This window comes from Mycetomoellerius zeteki, unplaced genomic scaffold (genome assembly GCF_001594055.1).
Source record: "Mycetomoellerius zeteki isolate Tzet28-1 unplaced genomic scaffold, Tzet1.0 scaffold221, whole genome shotgun sequence".
Taxonomy (NCBI): domain Eukaryota; kingdom Metazoa; phylum Arthropoda; class Insecta; order Hymenoptera; family Formicidae; genus Mycetomoellerius; species Mycetomoellerius zeteki.
The window spans coordinates 1585794-1605126 of record NW_017257184.1 but is presented as its reverse complement, the minus strand read 5'-3'; the positions used below and the strand labels follow the sequence as shown (position 1 = coordinate 1605126).

Here is a 19333-nt window from a genome sequence, read left to right as displayed (position 1 = left end):
CACGTGCTGCCTTGAACAGCACTGACGAGCGAATGCGCTGTAAGCGCGTAAACGGAAGCGAACAAATCCTTCAAGGACCTCGACGCGAGTTGATCTTTCGGGCACGAGTCGATTTGGGAAAAAAAAATCCACCGTATGTCGATATATAGCGCAGGGTGGGGAAGCAGCTGAGAATCCCGATAAGAGAACCCGGTGTAAACAAAGGAGAGTGAGGCCATCTTTGAGAGAAAGGGAGACAGAAAGAGTGGGAAGCGAGAAGGGGAAACACGCGATCGAGTAGTAGTTCGACTCCCTCGCGCCAAAAGAGATTCATTCGCTTGGTATTAACATCTCGCTAGGGGAAATCGTCGCGAGTAGCATTCTTGATCCATTGAGAGTGAAATTTTTTCTTTCACCGATCTCGAACACTTTCGGCCGATCGCGCGATTCGCGACGATCGACAAGTTTAAACTCGAATACGATTAAATAAGTATTGAATCGGAGTGAGCAAAGACAGTGGACAAGAGACACCGTGAAACTCAAAGGGGGCGCAATATCGGTGTGTCGACGGTGAGACCAGGTGAGAAAAGGAAAGCGAAGGACACCAACGGAATGCTCGACTTCGAACAACAGACCAATCAGGCACAGGCATTGGCCTCGCTCGATGACGACTGGCACCTGCTCGAGGGTGAGCGTACGACCTTCGCAATTTTCTTTCTCCCTTTTCTATACCTTCCTTAGAAGGTGCACGGAGATCGGTAAGGCGATGGCACGCCGTTCAAAATTTAAATCCGGCAGGAACTAAACAGGAGGGGCGGGGGGGAATTTTATACATATAGAACTCTTTATTTCTTCGATTGACAAGTTTAAAGAAATTACACCGCATTAATCTGCACTAATTCTGAATTCGCAGTACTGAAAATTAATTGTATCGTGATGAAATAAATCAATTAATAACGTTACATACACTAAAAAAATATTAAATATTAAATTTTAATAAATCATTTGTTTGAATAGTACCAACTAAATATTTATTAAATATAAAGATATATTTATTTGGTACAAAAACCATTAATTTGATTTAACTTCTATCATTTCTTTTTAATGAATAAATGTTTAATTGGCATTATTAAAATAAATATTTATCAAAATTTAGTATTTTTTTCTCGGTGTACATATACAATATTAGGATATATAAACAGGAATGGAATATGCAAGTTACATAAACAAAATTAATGTAATAAAAGAGCAAATTAAAATTATTTTGTTATTATATTATATTTTATCTTTCCGCTAGGTACAATATAACGTAATGGCACTTGTGAACGATTGTTTTTTTAAAGTAGGATGCAGCTATATCATTTTTCAAAGTCGATGCTAATTTCAACTAATATCGCGCTATCTAAAAAGGAAGTAATTCATAATTAAAACTCGCAATATTTATTAATTAATTAATGAACGTGGGTTAACTCGTACGATCGATGACGCAAGAGACTAAATCGAAATTCACAGTCGCGAGAGTTATACGTCCGTTATTCGGAGGCGACGTCATCGATGTGCGACGAAAAACTGATTTATTTGCGGTCGAGATAGTTGCGCATTAATGATGTCAAAAACAAGATGTACGCGAGTAAATATAGATTCGCTCGTTCAATGAAACGAGTGACATAGCACGACAAAGTCATTTCTAATACGATGTCGATTAATTTCGCATTTCGCACTAGCTTTGTATCATGCGCGAATTAGAATAATCTCGCTATTCATTTATATGTATATATTTTCTTAAAAGAACTTTTATTATTTATACCGCATATATGACATATGTATATTGTAACTTTCTGCAAATTCTACTGCCGAAATCGATTCTGTTATTACAATATTTTGGCTAACAATATAAGCTTTTTACACATCAACATTTTAAAACAGGAACACTCAACATCTTATCACGATTATTTGTCAAATATTATTATTTATCAAAAATTTCTTCATTTTTACTTACGTGTACATTTTTTGTTTGTGTTTCATTTCAAACCGATATACTACGCATTCTTCGTGCTATTGATATAACTTAGTCAAACTAAGAGAGATACCTTGCTCTCCTAGGAGAAAAGCGGTCTCTTCGTTGAGCTAGATTTAAACTCATTCTCGACCGAGTTACACATGACAGTGGTGCACACGCTTGCCACTGCGAGATTGCCTCGTGCTTGTAGAATTCGTCTTTTCTTTTCGGAATATGTTCGTCCTTCATATCTGGATTGTGCGCTTTACAGTAGTGGTTCCTTCTCCTTCTTTATTCGTAAATATCATGGAGAATTCTATCGGTGATGGTTAAAAACGAACGCTGTTTAGCTCATCAGATATTTATTCTTCTGTACGACTTTTGCTATTTCTGTTGAGACACCGCATCTTATTATCAGATAGATTAGGGCTATAAAGTTTTACGAAGTATATAATGCTCGGCAAAACAATATCATCATGAATTCGTTAGCTGCACATAATCTGCCGTGCTTTTAACTCTGCGGCAAGTACCTATACTCCCCCCAACATACCGACGCCACTTTTAATCCCCTTTGATTCGTGTGCGTAATAAATTTACGTATTGTAATTAAAATTTCCTGGAAATAAAACGAGATGAATATTTTGAATATTTTTCTTTCTATTCTCTTTCGTGTCTTTGAACACAGTAGTTATTATCATTATTATTATTATCATTATCATTATTATTATTATTATTAACATCGTCAGCATTAATAATATCATTATTATCATCATCGTTATCGTTATCATTACTATGTATACAAGAAAATGCGAATTAAAATCCTTTTTTTAAATCAGCTCATTTAAATCTTAAACATTTTCGCCAATTTAACTTCTTGTATATTTTTATCTCGAGCCATAGGTAGAAAAAAAAAAACAGAAAATTAATCATTTTATTATTTTATGTATAAATGTCAAATTGTATGCTCGTAAACACTAGTTTATTTGATAACATTCTCTGATTCCATATATACGTATTTTAGCGTTATCGATTTAGTGGCGATCAAAATGGGTCATTTTACCTCAACCAAGACATATTGTTGCATGCGATCAATATAGCTTTAAACATTTTTATCAGTATTTTCATCGTCATTTTCGTTCCACAAAATTTGAACAGCATTGCTAGCTCACTTTCCACTTTGTCTCGTCGTTATATATCGTCAAAACTCGACATAACAAAGAAAAACACTGTTTTATAAACTTATATTAACATTTTTTTTAAATCTGATTATGTACATTTACAGATCTCATTAATCTCGCTAAATAGTTTCGTGAATAGTACATAATCGTTAGAATAGTGAAACAAAATCTGCGTTTGAGTATTGAACCGAAATTGTACTTCAGTAACCATGAACGCTGCCTGGAGATCTAAAAATAAATATCTAAGCTTAGCGAACACATTATTTATTTTTAGCACGTTGAATGGAGATACCGTAGAAAACTGGTATTGATATACGTATACTAACATGATATTAGCTCTATTCACTTGATTACTAGCGGTAACTATATTTAATTTAACTAAACTATACAATATACAATTGAAAAAAAGAGATTATCTAGTAATTACCCAAAATCTAGTGGTTTACCTACATGATTTAGAGCACGATCTATATTGCGGGATAAAAAAAATGTTTTGTTAAATATTTACTCCATCGTGCTTTATCATACAAGCGTAAAGAATATGATTGTGTTAAAAGTAGAGAAGGACTGTGCACTTTCGAAATTACAATGATCGCCCATTCCAAGAAACCAACAGAGTATAATAATGATAATTGTCTAGAAAGTCTCATTCGCATGAATGCGACTCTTTTGTTTCAACAGTGATGTATGCGAATATTCTCTCTCTCTCTCTTTCTCTGTCTCTCCTTCATTCTCTCTTACTTCGTTGACTTGTGCACGTGGCACGCGTCCGTTATTCTCGTTGAGCGCGCGCGACACGTCGGTCGGTACGCACATTGCGCCACGGACACCACGATTCACACCTGTCCGTCTGTTCGTTCGTCCGGCAGCACAACGGAGCATAAATGTCCGCAAGAAGAACGATATCGTGGTATTTGGCTTGGACCACCTGGCCGACAGAACCGCCCCGTCCTGCAGGGCCGCATCCAATCCTTTACGATTCTCTTAGATTGGATTTTCAAGAGGCCAGCAGAGATCGTAGTCAAATAGCAAGTTACCTGGTTACATTCTTCAAAGGAGACAACGACCACTAATATATTACCAATAAATACAACTTACTTTTGTTCAAATAAGCAAGCTCGTGCTTCTTGAATCAATTATCAAGGTTACATTGATTTTCTTAAATGGAACACCCTATTTTTGATTCAAGAATCTAATAGCTGATGTCGAGAGCTTTCCAAAACGCTATAATGAAATATTTTTTCATGAAGTACTTTTCAAGTTATAATGCTTCAAAGTTACAGTATCGCCGGCATTAGCATTACCCAAAATATTTAATTTTCGAGACTGGCCAGTCAAGACCGACCTTACCTTCATTGGCTGCATTATTCTCCAATCTTTCTCCGAGCACAAAAGACATGTCAATTCGCCTGGGCAATCTCCGCTTGGTATTACATATCTTGAGTAATGCTAGTGCCGGCGATACTGTAACTTTGAAGCATTATAACTTGAAAAGTACTTCATGAAAAAATATTTCATTATAGCGTTTTGGAAAGCTCTCGACATCAGCTATTAGATTCTTGAATCAAAAATAGGGTGTTCCATTTAAGAAAATCAATGTAACCTTGACCTGACCTTGGCTACGCAACCCAAGGTCAAACTGATAGGATCAGTAAATAGATATTTTTAAACCATATAACTTTTGTCTGAAACACTTTTCTGTAAAACTTATATTTCCCGAGATATTTAGGTGTCCCGACCTTTTTGGGACACCCTGTATATACAGTCAGAGACAAAAGTAAGTGGACAGGTGATAAAAATGGATATCAATAAAACTTAATCAGTATAGCATCGTAAGTACATGTTTAAGCTTTATTTATTCTTTATCCTTATACTATATAGATTATTTTATTAATAATTAAAATCAATATTTATATTCTATGCAAACCTAAATTAAATTTAAACAAGAAGTTAAACAATTATGGAAGGACTATCTACGATGTTATATTGATTGAATTTCATTAATATCTATTTTCATCACCTGTCCACTTACTTTTGTCCCTGACTGTATATATATTGTAAAACAAGAACATTTTCTAAAATTTTGTGTGAAATCTATACATTATATTATTGTCATTTCTATTTTCTACTTCAATTTTATATATACATGCCTTTAATTATTTTCCAGTAAATAATACGATATCGTTCTTCATCGTGTGTAATAAAATCGTTGTTAATTCGTCCAGGATAATCCATGGTTTATAAAATTACATTGAGAGAGATAATAGGTCACATACGCAAAACCAATGAAAATATGAATAATTACAAGTTACGTTTGTCAATACACATGGTTGCGATTGTAATTATGGGAAATATAGCGGATTATTATTGACCTACCGAAATAATACGGATATCATTTACCACACGAGCAATTTTAAAACAGTCGCATATTTCGCGTCGCTTGACAAAAGCAAAATTACTTCTCGTAGCGTTTCGACGACGAAAAAGTAAGAGGATTCGACAAAAATATCACTGCGTATTTTTCATTCGCAGCTTTATTCGGTGGAAAACGCTAGAAATTTACCTTCTGTAATGTGTAACGGAATTAAAATGCACATCTCTTTTTCCAAATCTTACAGTGTTAACATGACGGAGTTATTGAAGTAACTTAACGCGATTCATACTTAATCTTTCGCAATTTTATGTTTTCAACGAATACTAATTTATCGATTTCGAGTTATTCGAAAAAATGAATATATTTCTTATATTGATCTCAAAGAGTGACTTGTGTATAAAAATAAAAACTTAAGTGGGAATTCATACGATAGACCAGTATTGAATTCTGGCGAAATATCGATTCTGTATAAAAAATTGAGTTTCCTATTTCAGTACCCGTATCTAAGAAACAATGATATGGTACTGACCTAAATGTGTGGATCAGTATTAAATAGTAGTACTGATCCAGTATATTATCAGTACATTTTCGGGATTGTGTCTATGCTGAAATTATTCAAAACCAATGTGTCAGATGTCAGTATTGAGACAGTATACCGTCAGTATATTTGCAGTATTGTGTGTATTTAGTACAATAACTCCGTGCTATAATAGTACTGTATTATAAGTCTTGACCCATTTCTATCATCCCAATATTCCTTCGGTATCGTACCTGTACTGACATGTAAAAATTGGTACTGAGCCAGTAGTCAATTCAAAAAAACTCATACGTTAAGGAAGCTTTCTGCTTACAAACAAATCAGTAATTGTAATAAAGTTTATTCTGAATACATATAAACGTCTGCATAACATAGGAGAGGAAGCAACCATACAGCCTCACGAGAATGCACTGTGCTACGTATAGGTATATGGCTGATGCGCGTATCGATTTTGGCCAGACTGCATTACTATTGCATCGCGTCAAATTATACGGGCAAGAAATCATATTATTAAATTTAACAACAAAATTCATCAAACGTTAAAACCATTCGTTATTAATATCGACGTACAAATTTGATCAATAAATCGATTTGAACTCTTCATTGCAGAATCTTGATTATCAATCTGTGTCATGACTATCATCAATGTTTATCTACAACATGTTAAAAGATGAAAGTATATAAGATAAAGTACATATAACAAGTGTTGAAGCTGCAATAAATCTCTTATACGAAAAGATGTGTGTGTGTGTGTATGTGTGTGTGTGAGTATATTTTAGAAATCATTTTCTTTCGAAAATATCTACACTGTAAGAAATTTCTGTAACCTTCTAAAAATGTTGAAAGTTTTTATCCAACAAAAATGTGCTGTAAATTTAAACAGTTATATTGTAAAATTACAATAACATTTTGTGGTAAAGTATATGCAAATCTCTAATACGCATGCGCGGCGCTCCAGTTTTGTAAATTCACAACAAATTTCTATTGTAAATTTACAAATATTGTGAAATCACAGCAAAATGTTATATGATTTGTAAATTTACTGCATATTTTTATTGTATAAAAGGTATTGTAAATTCACGAACATTTCTAACAGTGATATATATAATTTATATTTTAACTATTAATGGATTGCTTTTTCGTAATTTTTTTTCCGTGAATATTGTAAAATCTACGTACAAAATCTACATCAATAAAAATTTACTTTCAAATTTCACTTATCAGACATCGTCTGATATTGTACAATTTCGTGGCACGAATATGTTTTACTCAAAGATCGTGTCCTGCTAGCTAGTTCGTTTTTAGAACCGGGTTTTTCACATCAAATATACGTACCTGCACTTTCACGGCGCCAAGCCCGCGGATGCATATTGCATATACCTGCTCGCTTCAAAGGTGAACTTACCTGTGCATTGCACTGGTACATGAACCGCGCGCGCACTCACGTTCACACTGTGTATTGCCAGACGGGTGTATGTGTGAGTGCACCAGCACAACGCATCGGAGCGATCGCACCGATATGACTACCGAGAGCAAGCGAACGAGAGCTCTCGCTCATATAGATTTCAGGCGACGATTAAAAGGCATTCATTTTTCAAACGTGCATGACGAGCCGCGAGAAATCGACGCTTCTCTCTCATCCTTTTGTTCTGCGTAAATTTGAATACATGTTTACGATGTAACGAATCAATGACGCGACATTGTACTACTTCTATTGTGCTTCTGATGAAACACTATACGTTCATAGTTTTATGCTACTTAAAATTATACATATATGTAAATACTAATGACTGAGTAATTAACTGACTGTTATTAACAGTTTTGTTAAATCGTACGCGAATACGATTTCTCCTACAATTTCTAATTCTATGAACATTTATCCTGAAAATATGTAAAACAAAAAAAAAACATTAGGTTTTGTGATGAAAGATATATTTTTTTCACGAATAATTATGCAACAAATCCGACTTTGAGTCTTGATTCAAAAAATTTAACGAACACCGTCAATTCAGTAATTTGCAATAATCTGTAGATTAATTGATTTATTAAATGTATATATTCTTTCACTTATTGCTTTTATAATGATCGAGCCTTAATCACTATTAAATTTATGTGTTATAGATAAGATAAGATTATATCATTCTGATTTTTCTAGAAAACGATCTTAACAGAGTTTTCCTTTTTTCTTTTCAAAGAATTACCTACAAGTTTAAAATAAATATGATTTAAGTGTGTATCTGCTTGTAAATATTTATACATTTACTTACTATAGTTTAGTATTGGTATTTCACGCAAGAAATATACGCTCGAGGATGAACGTGTTAAATTGTTTTTTTTATAAATTCTCACATAATCGTAAGGAGTCTTGCGATATGAAAACAGTTTTGCCATTTCTTCCGAGATTTCATCGGGGCCGTCGACTTTTATACGTGACCCGCGGTCTCGCATAATCCCCCCATGCAGACGGAATATTTATTTCCCGAGCTACTTTCACGTTACTTCGCTTTTGACCGAGCGTTACGTAAAAAAAGATGCTATGCGGACGGTCGCGCGAGTAACTGTAAAAAAAAAGAGAAATAAAAACAAGAAAAGCACCCTGATAAATGGTTCCGGAACTTTCAACAGCCGGATTGCCGAAGTTCGTATCAAAAGGATAGTTTAAAATGAAAAAAGGAACGGAAAACCACGAAAAGTGCGCGCATACGTGAACGCGTCAGGTTGCCTTTCTCCTGCAGAAAATTATATTTTCTTCATGATTTTAACGATGCGCCGGACACGACAAAGTGCCAGATAATAGTGCTATGCGAGAGAAAAGAGCTGTGTCCATCTACAAACCATTCTAATAAAAATTGTACAAATCTCATCGTACGTTTCTTTATAACAAATTATTTAGAAATCGACTTTTCCTTAAGGCATTCACAGTTCTTGTGTAATTAATGATGAAAATAGAAGGCTTGTCCGGCTTAATGAATTTAAAAATAAAATTACTTTGTTAATCTCGAGTGAACTTTATATTTCAGTAAATCAATATACATTTGGATTTAAAGCTTAATTGTAAAAATTTACTGTGGTAAAACATGGGTAGATGCGATATGCTGATCTTCGATATTTACGTTCACAAAAATTAATCTCGAAACCGATTAAGGAAGTTTATAAAATGATTAAAAGGACATCCGGGATTTCTAGAACTGTTCTGTATTTAGGTCATCGTGCAAATGAAACTGCCACATATGAATGTATATCTACATTGCGAAAGTGGAACTCGTTCGTGATTATTTATGGATACGAAGTATTCGTGTTTGAAATGATGACAAATGAATCAATCAGTTGATCGGCCATGTAGCGAAGTACGTAATAGTATATCTAATAATAAGTCTGTCTCTAGTGTTCATACTCGGGAAAGTCCAAGAAAAGGTTTACTTATCGCTGCTAGGATGATAAAGCGCTATCGCATAATGTTATGTGAATACTCGTAGTAAATAGAAAATGTTAGTGTTCTTTGTTAGCGTCGATCATGTAGTTTTGTCGAATGTTTTAAACATATTGCCCCAAATATTTTCCAAGTTATCACAATCTAGCTTTTAAGCACTTAAATCTTTATAATTATTGTTATTCAAATACAGTAACAATAGAACGTATGAGCCAAACTGGGTAAAATTTTATTAGCATTCAATTTATTTTAATTTGGATAAGCTTTATTTTGCATGGCAGCCGTTTTAAAAATCTTGTTTGATTTATAAATCATGTTTTGATCTGATACAACTGGAGCAATTTCCGTTGTCACAAGCATTAATATTAATTATCCTATTCTTTCTTAAAAAGCATTGAATCTCTATATACAGAAAAAATAAAAGCTTTTGTAACGAGAATAAATAAATACATATCAATGCTAAAGTGGTTATATGTTTTACAAAAATACGCATCTCAAAATTATTTTCCGAGGGAAAATCATTAATACTTTTATTAATTTTATAATTGAGTAAGTAGCTTATTTTTTTAAATCTCTTCTAAAATTTATTACAAAAATGGATCCAATATATATATATATATATATATCCTACGATTTAGGAAAACAAATTCCTTAAATTTGTTTAATACATAAATCGAAAACGTAACAGAAATATTTAATATCTAAAAAACAAGATACATCGATATTTCGATCGACTAACACTAAGACATTATAAACATTCCTAACTGTTGAAAAAATCGTACACGGCATAGTTATTGCAAATCGGACAAAAATAGAACAGATAAGAGGACAGACATCTTGCGCTCACAATTAATTTTAAACGATGAAATCATTCTGGCCGTGTCTAGCCGATCGATTAGGGGTTAAACAATCGCAGCAAAACGAATTGAACATTCACTGGAGAAGCAGAGCGATCAGCGATTCCTTGATCGCGAGCGCGTTGATATAGTGGAATGAAATATTGGTCTAATTGAGGCGAATCAAGGACGTGCCACTGGCTCTATAATGCGATATTGTTTCAACTCCGTCTCGCTTTCGTCCCAAGGACCCTTAGAAGTTCATTCACGTCGGTTTTGCATAGAAATCACACACCGTGCAGACAATACCGATAATAGTTTTGTTTAAAGGAGCCATCTGTCATGTTCGATACATTTTGATATTAAATAATTTGATGAAATTAACAATGATCACAACAAAATAAATTTTTTTTAATCCTTGTACATTTCGCGGTCCACAGACTACCGATATCTTTTATAGCGAAAATAAAAATAACTATTAATTAAAATTGCAGTTATATGATTGTGTTCGATTATTTAGTTGCACTAAAACGGCGCAAATGTGTTAATTTTTTATTGGTTTTTATTTGAGTCATATCGATTCGTTGCAAATATAAGATAAATAAAATATAAACAGAAGCAAATCTTAATATACAAATATGATATCTATGTATATGAAAATATATACACTATTTCTGAAAGAATTATATATAATATAATACATTTTTATTTTTTGGCATATTATATTTGTTCGTAAAAATTGATCACTAAACAATGATAATTTGGTAAAATGCGTGAATGTACCTACTATCGCTTTTTGCCATTATTATTACTGTTATTATTGAATTTTCATCGTATATTTTGGTGTCGCAAAATACTGGCAGAGAACCTGAAATTAATAAACTTATAAGTATTCGCCAAGAGATACGTGACTTTGTGGCGCACGTGTTACTACGATCGTGAGTTGTACATTTATTCAGAATCATTATAAGCTATCACATCAGTAATATATAAGTTTCATAATCATCTCATATAAATTTTCTGTTCTTTCCTCTTCTGTTCCTCCCCTCTCACTTTCTCACTCACTCTCTCTCTCTCCCCTTCTCCCTCTCCCTCCTCCCTCTATTCTCATTTTCTCGCGGCACGAAGTCACGATTGTCCAATCGTTTATTTCAACTTGGAATAAATCGTTCCGAATGACGCGCGACAACGTTAATTAAAAGCGACGTAACCGATAGTCGAAGAGTATCTACCACAGCATTCAAAAGGGACAAAGATAGGAGGAAAAACAGATAAGAGAAAAAAAGAGAGAGAGAAAGAAAGAGAGAGAGAGAGAGAAACAAAGATAAAAGATAAAAGAGTGAAAAGAACCATAATGGAAATATTTATGTAAGTCTATGCGATGAATTTTCATGGTTGCCGCAGGGATGTAAAATGTGCTGGGTACTCTGTGTAAAAGCTGTGTGTTCTCTAGCTAGCGAAAACGTTTTTGATGAAAAAAATGCAAAAACGAATGATGTGCAGGAATGAGGAAAGAAAAGGACATTGACGACAGGCAAAACAGGTTCAGGTGTAAGAGGGCAATAGGTATTCTAGACTCTAGAGAATGCGAGTCTCATTCGAATATTCGAAGATAAAGATTTCTCGTGCCAATATTCTATCCAAGAGCTATCCGGATCTATTCTCCGTACCATATTCCCTAACGGTTTACAGGTTAATAGATTTAATTATCAACATATAGGATTGAAGCCGGTTCACATAATGCATTGTGTGTACAAGAAACGAAGTACGTCGTAAAATGGTATAATAATACTAATAATTTACTATTGGCAGGTAGAATATACTGCAACTTCTCCATGAGATTTACAACACTGCGATACGAAAGTCGCTAGGTTGTATCATAAAATCATCTTTTATATCCTTTTAGAATAGGAATAAATTAATTTAAAATATATGTTCATTATCTTATATGTACAAATTATTTATTAAGTTCTCTAGTATTCTTTTCACTAGTAAGAGTATTTAGATTAAATAAAATTTTATAGAATTTGATTAAATTTAGAAATTATAATTTATAGAGAGAAAAGGTATATTTAAAAAATGCAGACATTAGAGATTACAAATTTTTTCTTGTAAATATTACAAATAAAAAGTTAAATCGAGATGTATCCGTTTTGATGTTTCTTGCATAATAAGTAAATTTTAGTAATATTTGCAAAATCAATGCACACATACAAAATCCTTACGTAAGAATCGCGTATTTATTTGATAATCTGTAGCAATACAATATTTAAAAGCACTGCAAAGAACATAACGAGAGTAAAGGCTGTTTAAAATGCAATTTCATTTCATGCGTTACTCCAAGAAAAATTAGCCACTATATCCTATATATGTCGACACTGGGTGCCTCTGAAAGAGTTAATCTCGACGATTATCGCCGCAGTCCTTTTACAGGATTCCTCAAAACGGATGCCTTGCCTCGCATTACCGCCTGAAAAATAATTGCGCAGAACGAAACGTCAAAATATGTCGGCATGCGAAGGCCTCATCCTTCTCCGTGACACAATAGAAAGTAGAGCCGCAAGGCTGTTTCCACTACCGCTCGTTCCGCATAAGGAATACGCAATATTCATTGCAAACGCTACCAACGCTATCCGGCTCTATTAGATCCTATTTATAGACTACTGCATCTTAATATTGTTGCTCTTAGTGCGACAGAAACACCTTATGAAAATTAACGAATATATTTAAAAAGAAAAAGATTATAAAAATTATTCAAGTCACTATATAAAACAATGAATTAAAATTTTAAACAATTTGCATCTAGATATATTATTTAAAAATAATTATTTTCTGATATACTTTAAGAAAAAAAAAATTATTTTCCGATATACTTTAATTTTATTTTCCAAAGTTTAGTTTGCAGAAAATGTTATTCCATTTTTAATTGCTGATCTTTAAAAAGCCAGTAACACCTCGTCGAAATGTTCGCGGAAAGATCCCTTTCAAATTGATGAAACGATTCATAGAAAGGAATGGCGCAAATTTTCGTACATTAACTTTCACGTTTTCGCAGTTATTTGTCTTTATAGTTAGAATCGATGCCAGAATTTTATGACACATATAATTTAATTGCTCTAAAACTAATATTATAACCGAAATTATCTCCAACGATACCGTATCTTTTCCTATTTACGGATGCACGCACATGAAAGCGTCGTAATGTCGTAGTAAGATATAATGTTTATCTAAACACATGCAATTTTTTACATTCATTTCTCGCAATATTCCAATCGGCAATATTGTATTAGCAATTGCCTGTAATATATTACGCTCATTGTACAGACGAGAGCATATCGCAAGTACATATTCCGTGTTACATGTATACATATACATAATCGCATATATTATTCTATGCCTAACGTCTTCGTTACACAATTCGCATCACAATATTTGCATTAGTCGAAAGCAAATACATGCACTCACGTCTCCGAGAATACCATTCACAAAAGCAATCATACATGTATTAAACAACTGATCTCGAAAATTATTTATTCAATACTGCATAATGATTCATAAATAAAACAGTTAGATTAATGTATATATTTTTTTTGTTAGTCAAGTCTCAAAGATTCAAAATGTAAGGTTTCCATATTGAAGAAAAGTTCTATTGAAGAAAAATTGACATGTTCAATTAAAAGTGCAAAATATTATACTGCAATTTATATTGTTGTTTTATTACTATTATTTATCTTTATTTGTATATTTGTACATTTCAAGTTCAAGTAAAGTCACGTTGTAAAATAAATTGTTTATTCACTATATTAGGACAAGATTCTTGTTCACATGATAATGAGTGTATAAACAACATCAATTGAAACTGAGAATGGTCTTAAATTACAAGAGGTTTTATTAAATTACAGCTGAAATTTGCAAATGTATTTTAGGAAAAAAATAAATGGACATTCTCTGTTTAGATGTTATTACTATATTTAAAAAAATTATATAAAAAATTAATTTGTAATGCAAAATTTATTTAAAAAATAGAAATTTTGTGAGAGAGAGAGAGAGTCATTGAAGATAGATCCGAAAATTTCGAGTTTTTCGATTTTTGCCACGATTCCGTCACTTCTAAGGAAGCAATCTACTATTTTCTGGCCAATTTTCCTCAAAACACTTTGCTCTACAGATTAGACCTAAAATAGACTATTAGCGAAATGTTATTACAAAATGGTAACAACATAAATGTAAAATTCTAATTTTCGTATGAAAATTGACGTTATATATTGTTATTATTTTGTAACAATATTTTTCTAATGGCCTATTTTAAATTCAATCTATAAAGCAAAGTGTCCCGAGAAAAACTATATCAGAAAATAGTAGATTACTTTAGAAGTCACGAAATTGTAACAAAACGCGAGACACTCAAAATTTTCAGGCCTGTCTTTATCATAACGTACACCTATACCGAAAATTCCTACATTTTTAACAAGTTTTGTATCAAAAATTTCTTAATTATAGCAGTAAATAATATCTAAACGAAGAATTATGTCCATTTATTTTTTTCTCTGAAATTAAATTCGCAATTTCATCTTTAATTTAATCATACAAACCCTATCCCCCTTTAAATATTCATCTTAATTCTGTCGCACACAATCTCGGTCATGTTTTCATAAAGAAAGGATTTGCGAAACGATAGAATCGAGACTGTGTGCACGCATTGTTTCACAAAACTAATTTGTTGTACGTCACCGCATTTCGCAGCGAGATAATCGCATTACAAAAAGAATATACTGCGAGAATTGCTGATACTGTCGGATAGAGACTTCGTGACGTATACTTGGTGACCGACAGAAGAGCGACCCCGAAGATTCAAGGTTGATCTGATCAATTGGATCTTTTCTTCCGTGTCGATCTTTTTCTGCTGTAATTTTAACAATATTTATGCCCAACGCGACCAAGTCAGGATGTACGCGGTAGTTTATTATAGCTGCGTTATGCGCGTACACGCCAGCATGCAGAGGTGGAGTTGCGAATCAATAACTCGTGTTATAAGGCATTTCGGTATGGCGATATCGATTATGTACACCGGTTATGCGGGCCGAAGGTGTCCGAAGACGATGACGACGTAAATGCGACGGCGGCTGCTGATGTAGTGTGTGTGTGTGTGTGTGTGTGTGTGTGTGTGTGTGTGTGTATGTATTGCAACGTGACACGATGAAAATTATGATTACACGCGCGAGAACGAGCGCACGCGGAGGACGCGTGCGACGAACCGAGAATTCGCTTTCGGACGCTCGGTGATTTAGACGGGGATAGACAAAAAAGTGTTAACTTTATTCCACTGGGGATAAAAACGCACGTATGCGAGCATGTGTGAGCATGTTACGAAATAAAATCTATAGAGTGAGAGAAAAAGAGAGGGAGGAAAAGAAGAAGGAAACAAACGTCTGAAATATAGAAGTTCACCGCATAAATATGTATCTCTTTTTAAAATCTGAATTGAATAAAAAGGAAATTTAATTGCTAAATTATGTGTTGTAATGAAAATCTGTTCTTAATCAAATCGCAGTAATTATTAATTATTGATTTAATTATAGAACATAAGTTATATATATATTAGTTACGCAGTTGTGAAATCAATTATAATGAACAAATAGACATATATACGTTCAAAAAGAATCATGAGATACTCTTGGCTCGTGCCGTATTCAACGCCGAAAAATAAATACGAGCTGGCATGTTTCGCTTCCGCACGTCGGCGCGACGTCGACTTAACGTGAATGTGAATTGGCCTTTATTCGGATCTCTCGACGAGTTCTTCCGCGCTGCCGCCACACAAAACGGAGATATCCGTGGCCGACGAAATTACGTAACACGACGTGACTCGATGAAATCACGATTACACGCGCGTACGCACGCGCTGCACGCAGTACTCGTATGAGAAAGAGATAGCATGAGAGAAGTCCCTCGTGATAGTTGTGGTTAACTCGGCTATACACGTGTGAGTATTATGTTTGAATCAATGAATATATAAATAAAAGGCAACGAAATTATTATTCCTCTAGAGTCTAGGATAAGAAAGAAAGAGAGAGAGTGTGTGTGTGTGTGTGTGTGTGTTTGCGTCGTAGGTATTTAAAAAGATTTTAAATTTTAATTTTAAACAAAATAGTCTTTTTTCTAAAAGTACACATAGTCAGAAGCAACGAGGTTGCGACACTTTTTTATCCGATATATTTTTCCGAATACGCGATCAAGTTCAGGATGCGAATCCCTCTCATGCGCAATGAATGAATATGATCATATGAGGTTTGTTAAATATGTCTCATTCATTGCACATGAGAAAGATTCGCATCCTGAACTCGATCGCGTAATCTTAAATTCATCAGGAAAAAAAAGTGTCGCAATCTCATTGCTTCTGACCGTACATAGTGCTATGAAATCTAAGCGATATATTTTGTATTTGAGATAAAACTCTTTTTCACTCTACGCGAAGTGACGCTCAGTCGTAAACAAGAGTATTTTCGCATATGTACAGTGTAGTCCAGCTACGAATAATAACGACGCAAGAGATCTTAATAAGAGACGGAGGACGCACTTTCATCAGTGCGAGACTTTCTCGGAAAATCCTTTTTCATGGCGCGCACCCGTCGTGTCGTCTCGATTCACCGTTGGCTGGTGAACAAAAGAAAATGCCATGAAATATTTCGTCGTATCGTCGGCCGAGCGTACTTCACGGTATTTCGCTGATTTCGCGTTCGCAAAGTAGAAAATGTCGTTGGATCTCGAATTACGAAGTCTCGATCATTCGTGAAAGAGTTATGCCCTTTTTAAAAAGCTTTACCTTGCAGATTATAACGAGCAGGAAAGAAAGAACTCCAAATAAAGATTCGTTCATCATTTAATCATGTTGTAATTAGTTTGTATCATCGTACAAAACGTACGATGATTTTTCATTGTTATTACGCATATAAAACGATGTTTTTCAATACGGTGTTTTCAATGTTTTAATTAAACAGAAAAGCGTGCGTATTGCCGAATGCAGATTTAGTTATTATTAATATCTTCGTAACGTAAAAAGCGTAAAGCACTTTTATACGTCACAAAAGTATTCGTATCTGTGTTATAAAATGTGTATGATATGAAATTGATGAGTAAATAGATTATCTGTATGGTGGTCCTGGAGAGAAGTGGATGAGATGAGAACATCGTCGAGAAAGGACTAATGAAAAGGAGGTTTCCGAAGTTGGGTCAATGACGTCAACCCCGGGGGCGTGTAACTCTGTCGAGATTCAACGACGTAGATACACATCGACGATCCCCGCTCTCTGAGTGTCCTTTTAATGCGCGCGAATGCCGATTTATAACTCTTTGTCCGAAAATAAAAGAGTCAGACAATTATCGAACCTTTCAGCCACACAATGACAAAAACAGTGCGTTCTGACAACGGCCATTAAAATTATACGAATTTCGATATAATCCCGACAAATGATGCGTATAATTTAGATATAATATTGCAAAAATGAATTGTTCGCATGAAACGCCTTGTTTGCGAGCACCAATATTACAGTAATCGTGAAAGGATAGTACGATTGTGCAACGGTAAATTACAATTCAATTTAACGACGTTAACTTTTTATCTCCCGTACCTGAATGTGACTTTATTGGAATTTCACGTATAAATTTGCGTTTCTAAACGAGTCTTCAATTTGTATGTATCAACGAGAAGTATTAAGTGTCACCTTGTTTAACTGTCACCAAGTTGACAATTCGATACCATGTCGAATCGAGTAGCTAGAAATGTCCATATTAAATATCTTTAATCTGCAAAACGCAGATTCTCGACGACTTTCTGCAGCGTCGAAGTAAATTTGCAAGCTCGCGTTTGCATCGTGCCTGCAACCGTAGGACTATATGAATTATAAAATTGTCTCGAATAAATAGATCTTGAAAAATATTTTCGAGATTATTTCAGAAAAGTAAATATTCCAATATTTATACGAAATTAAAGAATGTCGCATTTAAAATAACTGCGATCAACCTATAAAATATTTATACTGTATTGTTTAGAAGCGACGATCTTTCAAATACGTATCGAAAAACTATTGTATGAAAACGTAACATCTAACTCCCAAATCTAATCCACTTTAGGTATCGGATATTTATTCGTATATCGCGAAACGGTACTGCAAATATCTACATCGTATTATTCGTAATCCCGTTACTGCAACACTAGCATTGGTCATAATCCCGATAACAGCAGGATATTTGTAGAACATTGAAAAACAGCATCGTGTCTTCGCGATAGGATTTTTATGGGAAAGTGAGACTTGTTTCCCTTATCTTATCATCACGCATGATTAATTCTCCTAACTTACTCTAGAGAGCATATTATCTCTCGTGGATATTGAATAAATGGGGATACAAACGCGCAGGATCAGAAACAGCAACGTTACGTGTCTACCGATAATCCCAATGATATGTTCAAATTAACGCAATAAATTTCTACGTGGTTGTAAATAACGCTGTGTGATCGACTTTGAAAACGTGTAACGAGTCCGCACAATTATTACGTTTATCGATCGTGCGATACTCGTGAGCGACAAAATTATTACTGTTTTTAATAGAACCATCTGTATTAATATGTTGAAAAGAAATAATGGTGTTACTATATATATAAATGTAAAAAAGTAATTGCGGTTCTGTATTAAATATTGATACACGATAGACTGTGAAAAGCAATAAAATAACAATTTGACTAATTACGAGTACATAAACTTAGCACAAGTGATAGCAATAAAAATTAATATTATACGTTCAATAGAAGAACAGATTGCAATATTTGCGGTATAATTTCTATATGGTGAAAATAGGTAATCAATATCAATATATCACGGTAAATAGGTAAAGAATTGCAAAAACATTCTATATATGTATAAATATCAAAGTATCATTGATGCAGAGTATGTATCCGGGATGTGAAAACGGAGGTTTCACGTATCGATAGCTCGTATAATGCA

The 19333-nt window shown here is 33.9% G+C and overlaps 1 protein-coding gene across 1 annotated transcript in view; it reads left to right on the top strand.

Annotated features, from left to right (window-relative positions):
* Nucleotides 1-328: 328 nt before the first annotated feature.
* LOC108723050 (uncharacterized) overlaps nt 329-19333 on the top strand; it is a 112005-nt gene continuing 93000 nt past the window's right edge. Inside the window, exon 1 of the mRNA XM_018448523.1 lies at nt 329-667. Within this exon, the coding sequence (XP_018304025.1) occupies nt 592-667 (76 nt within the window). The 5' untranslated portion in view covers nt 329-591. The remainder of the gene's footprint in view (nt 668-19333) is intronic.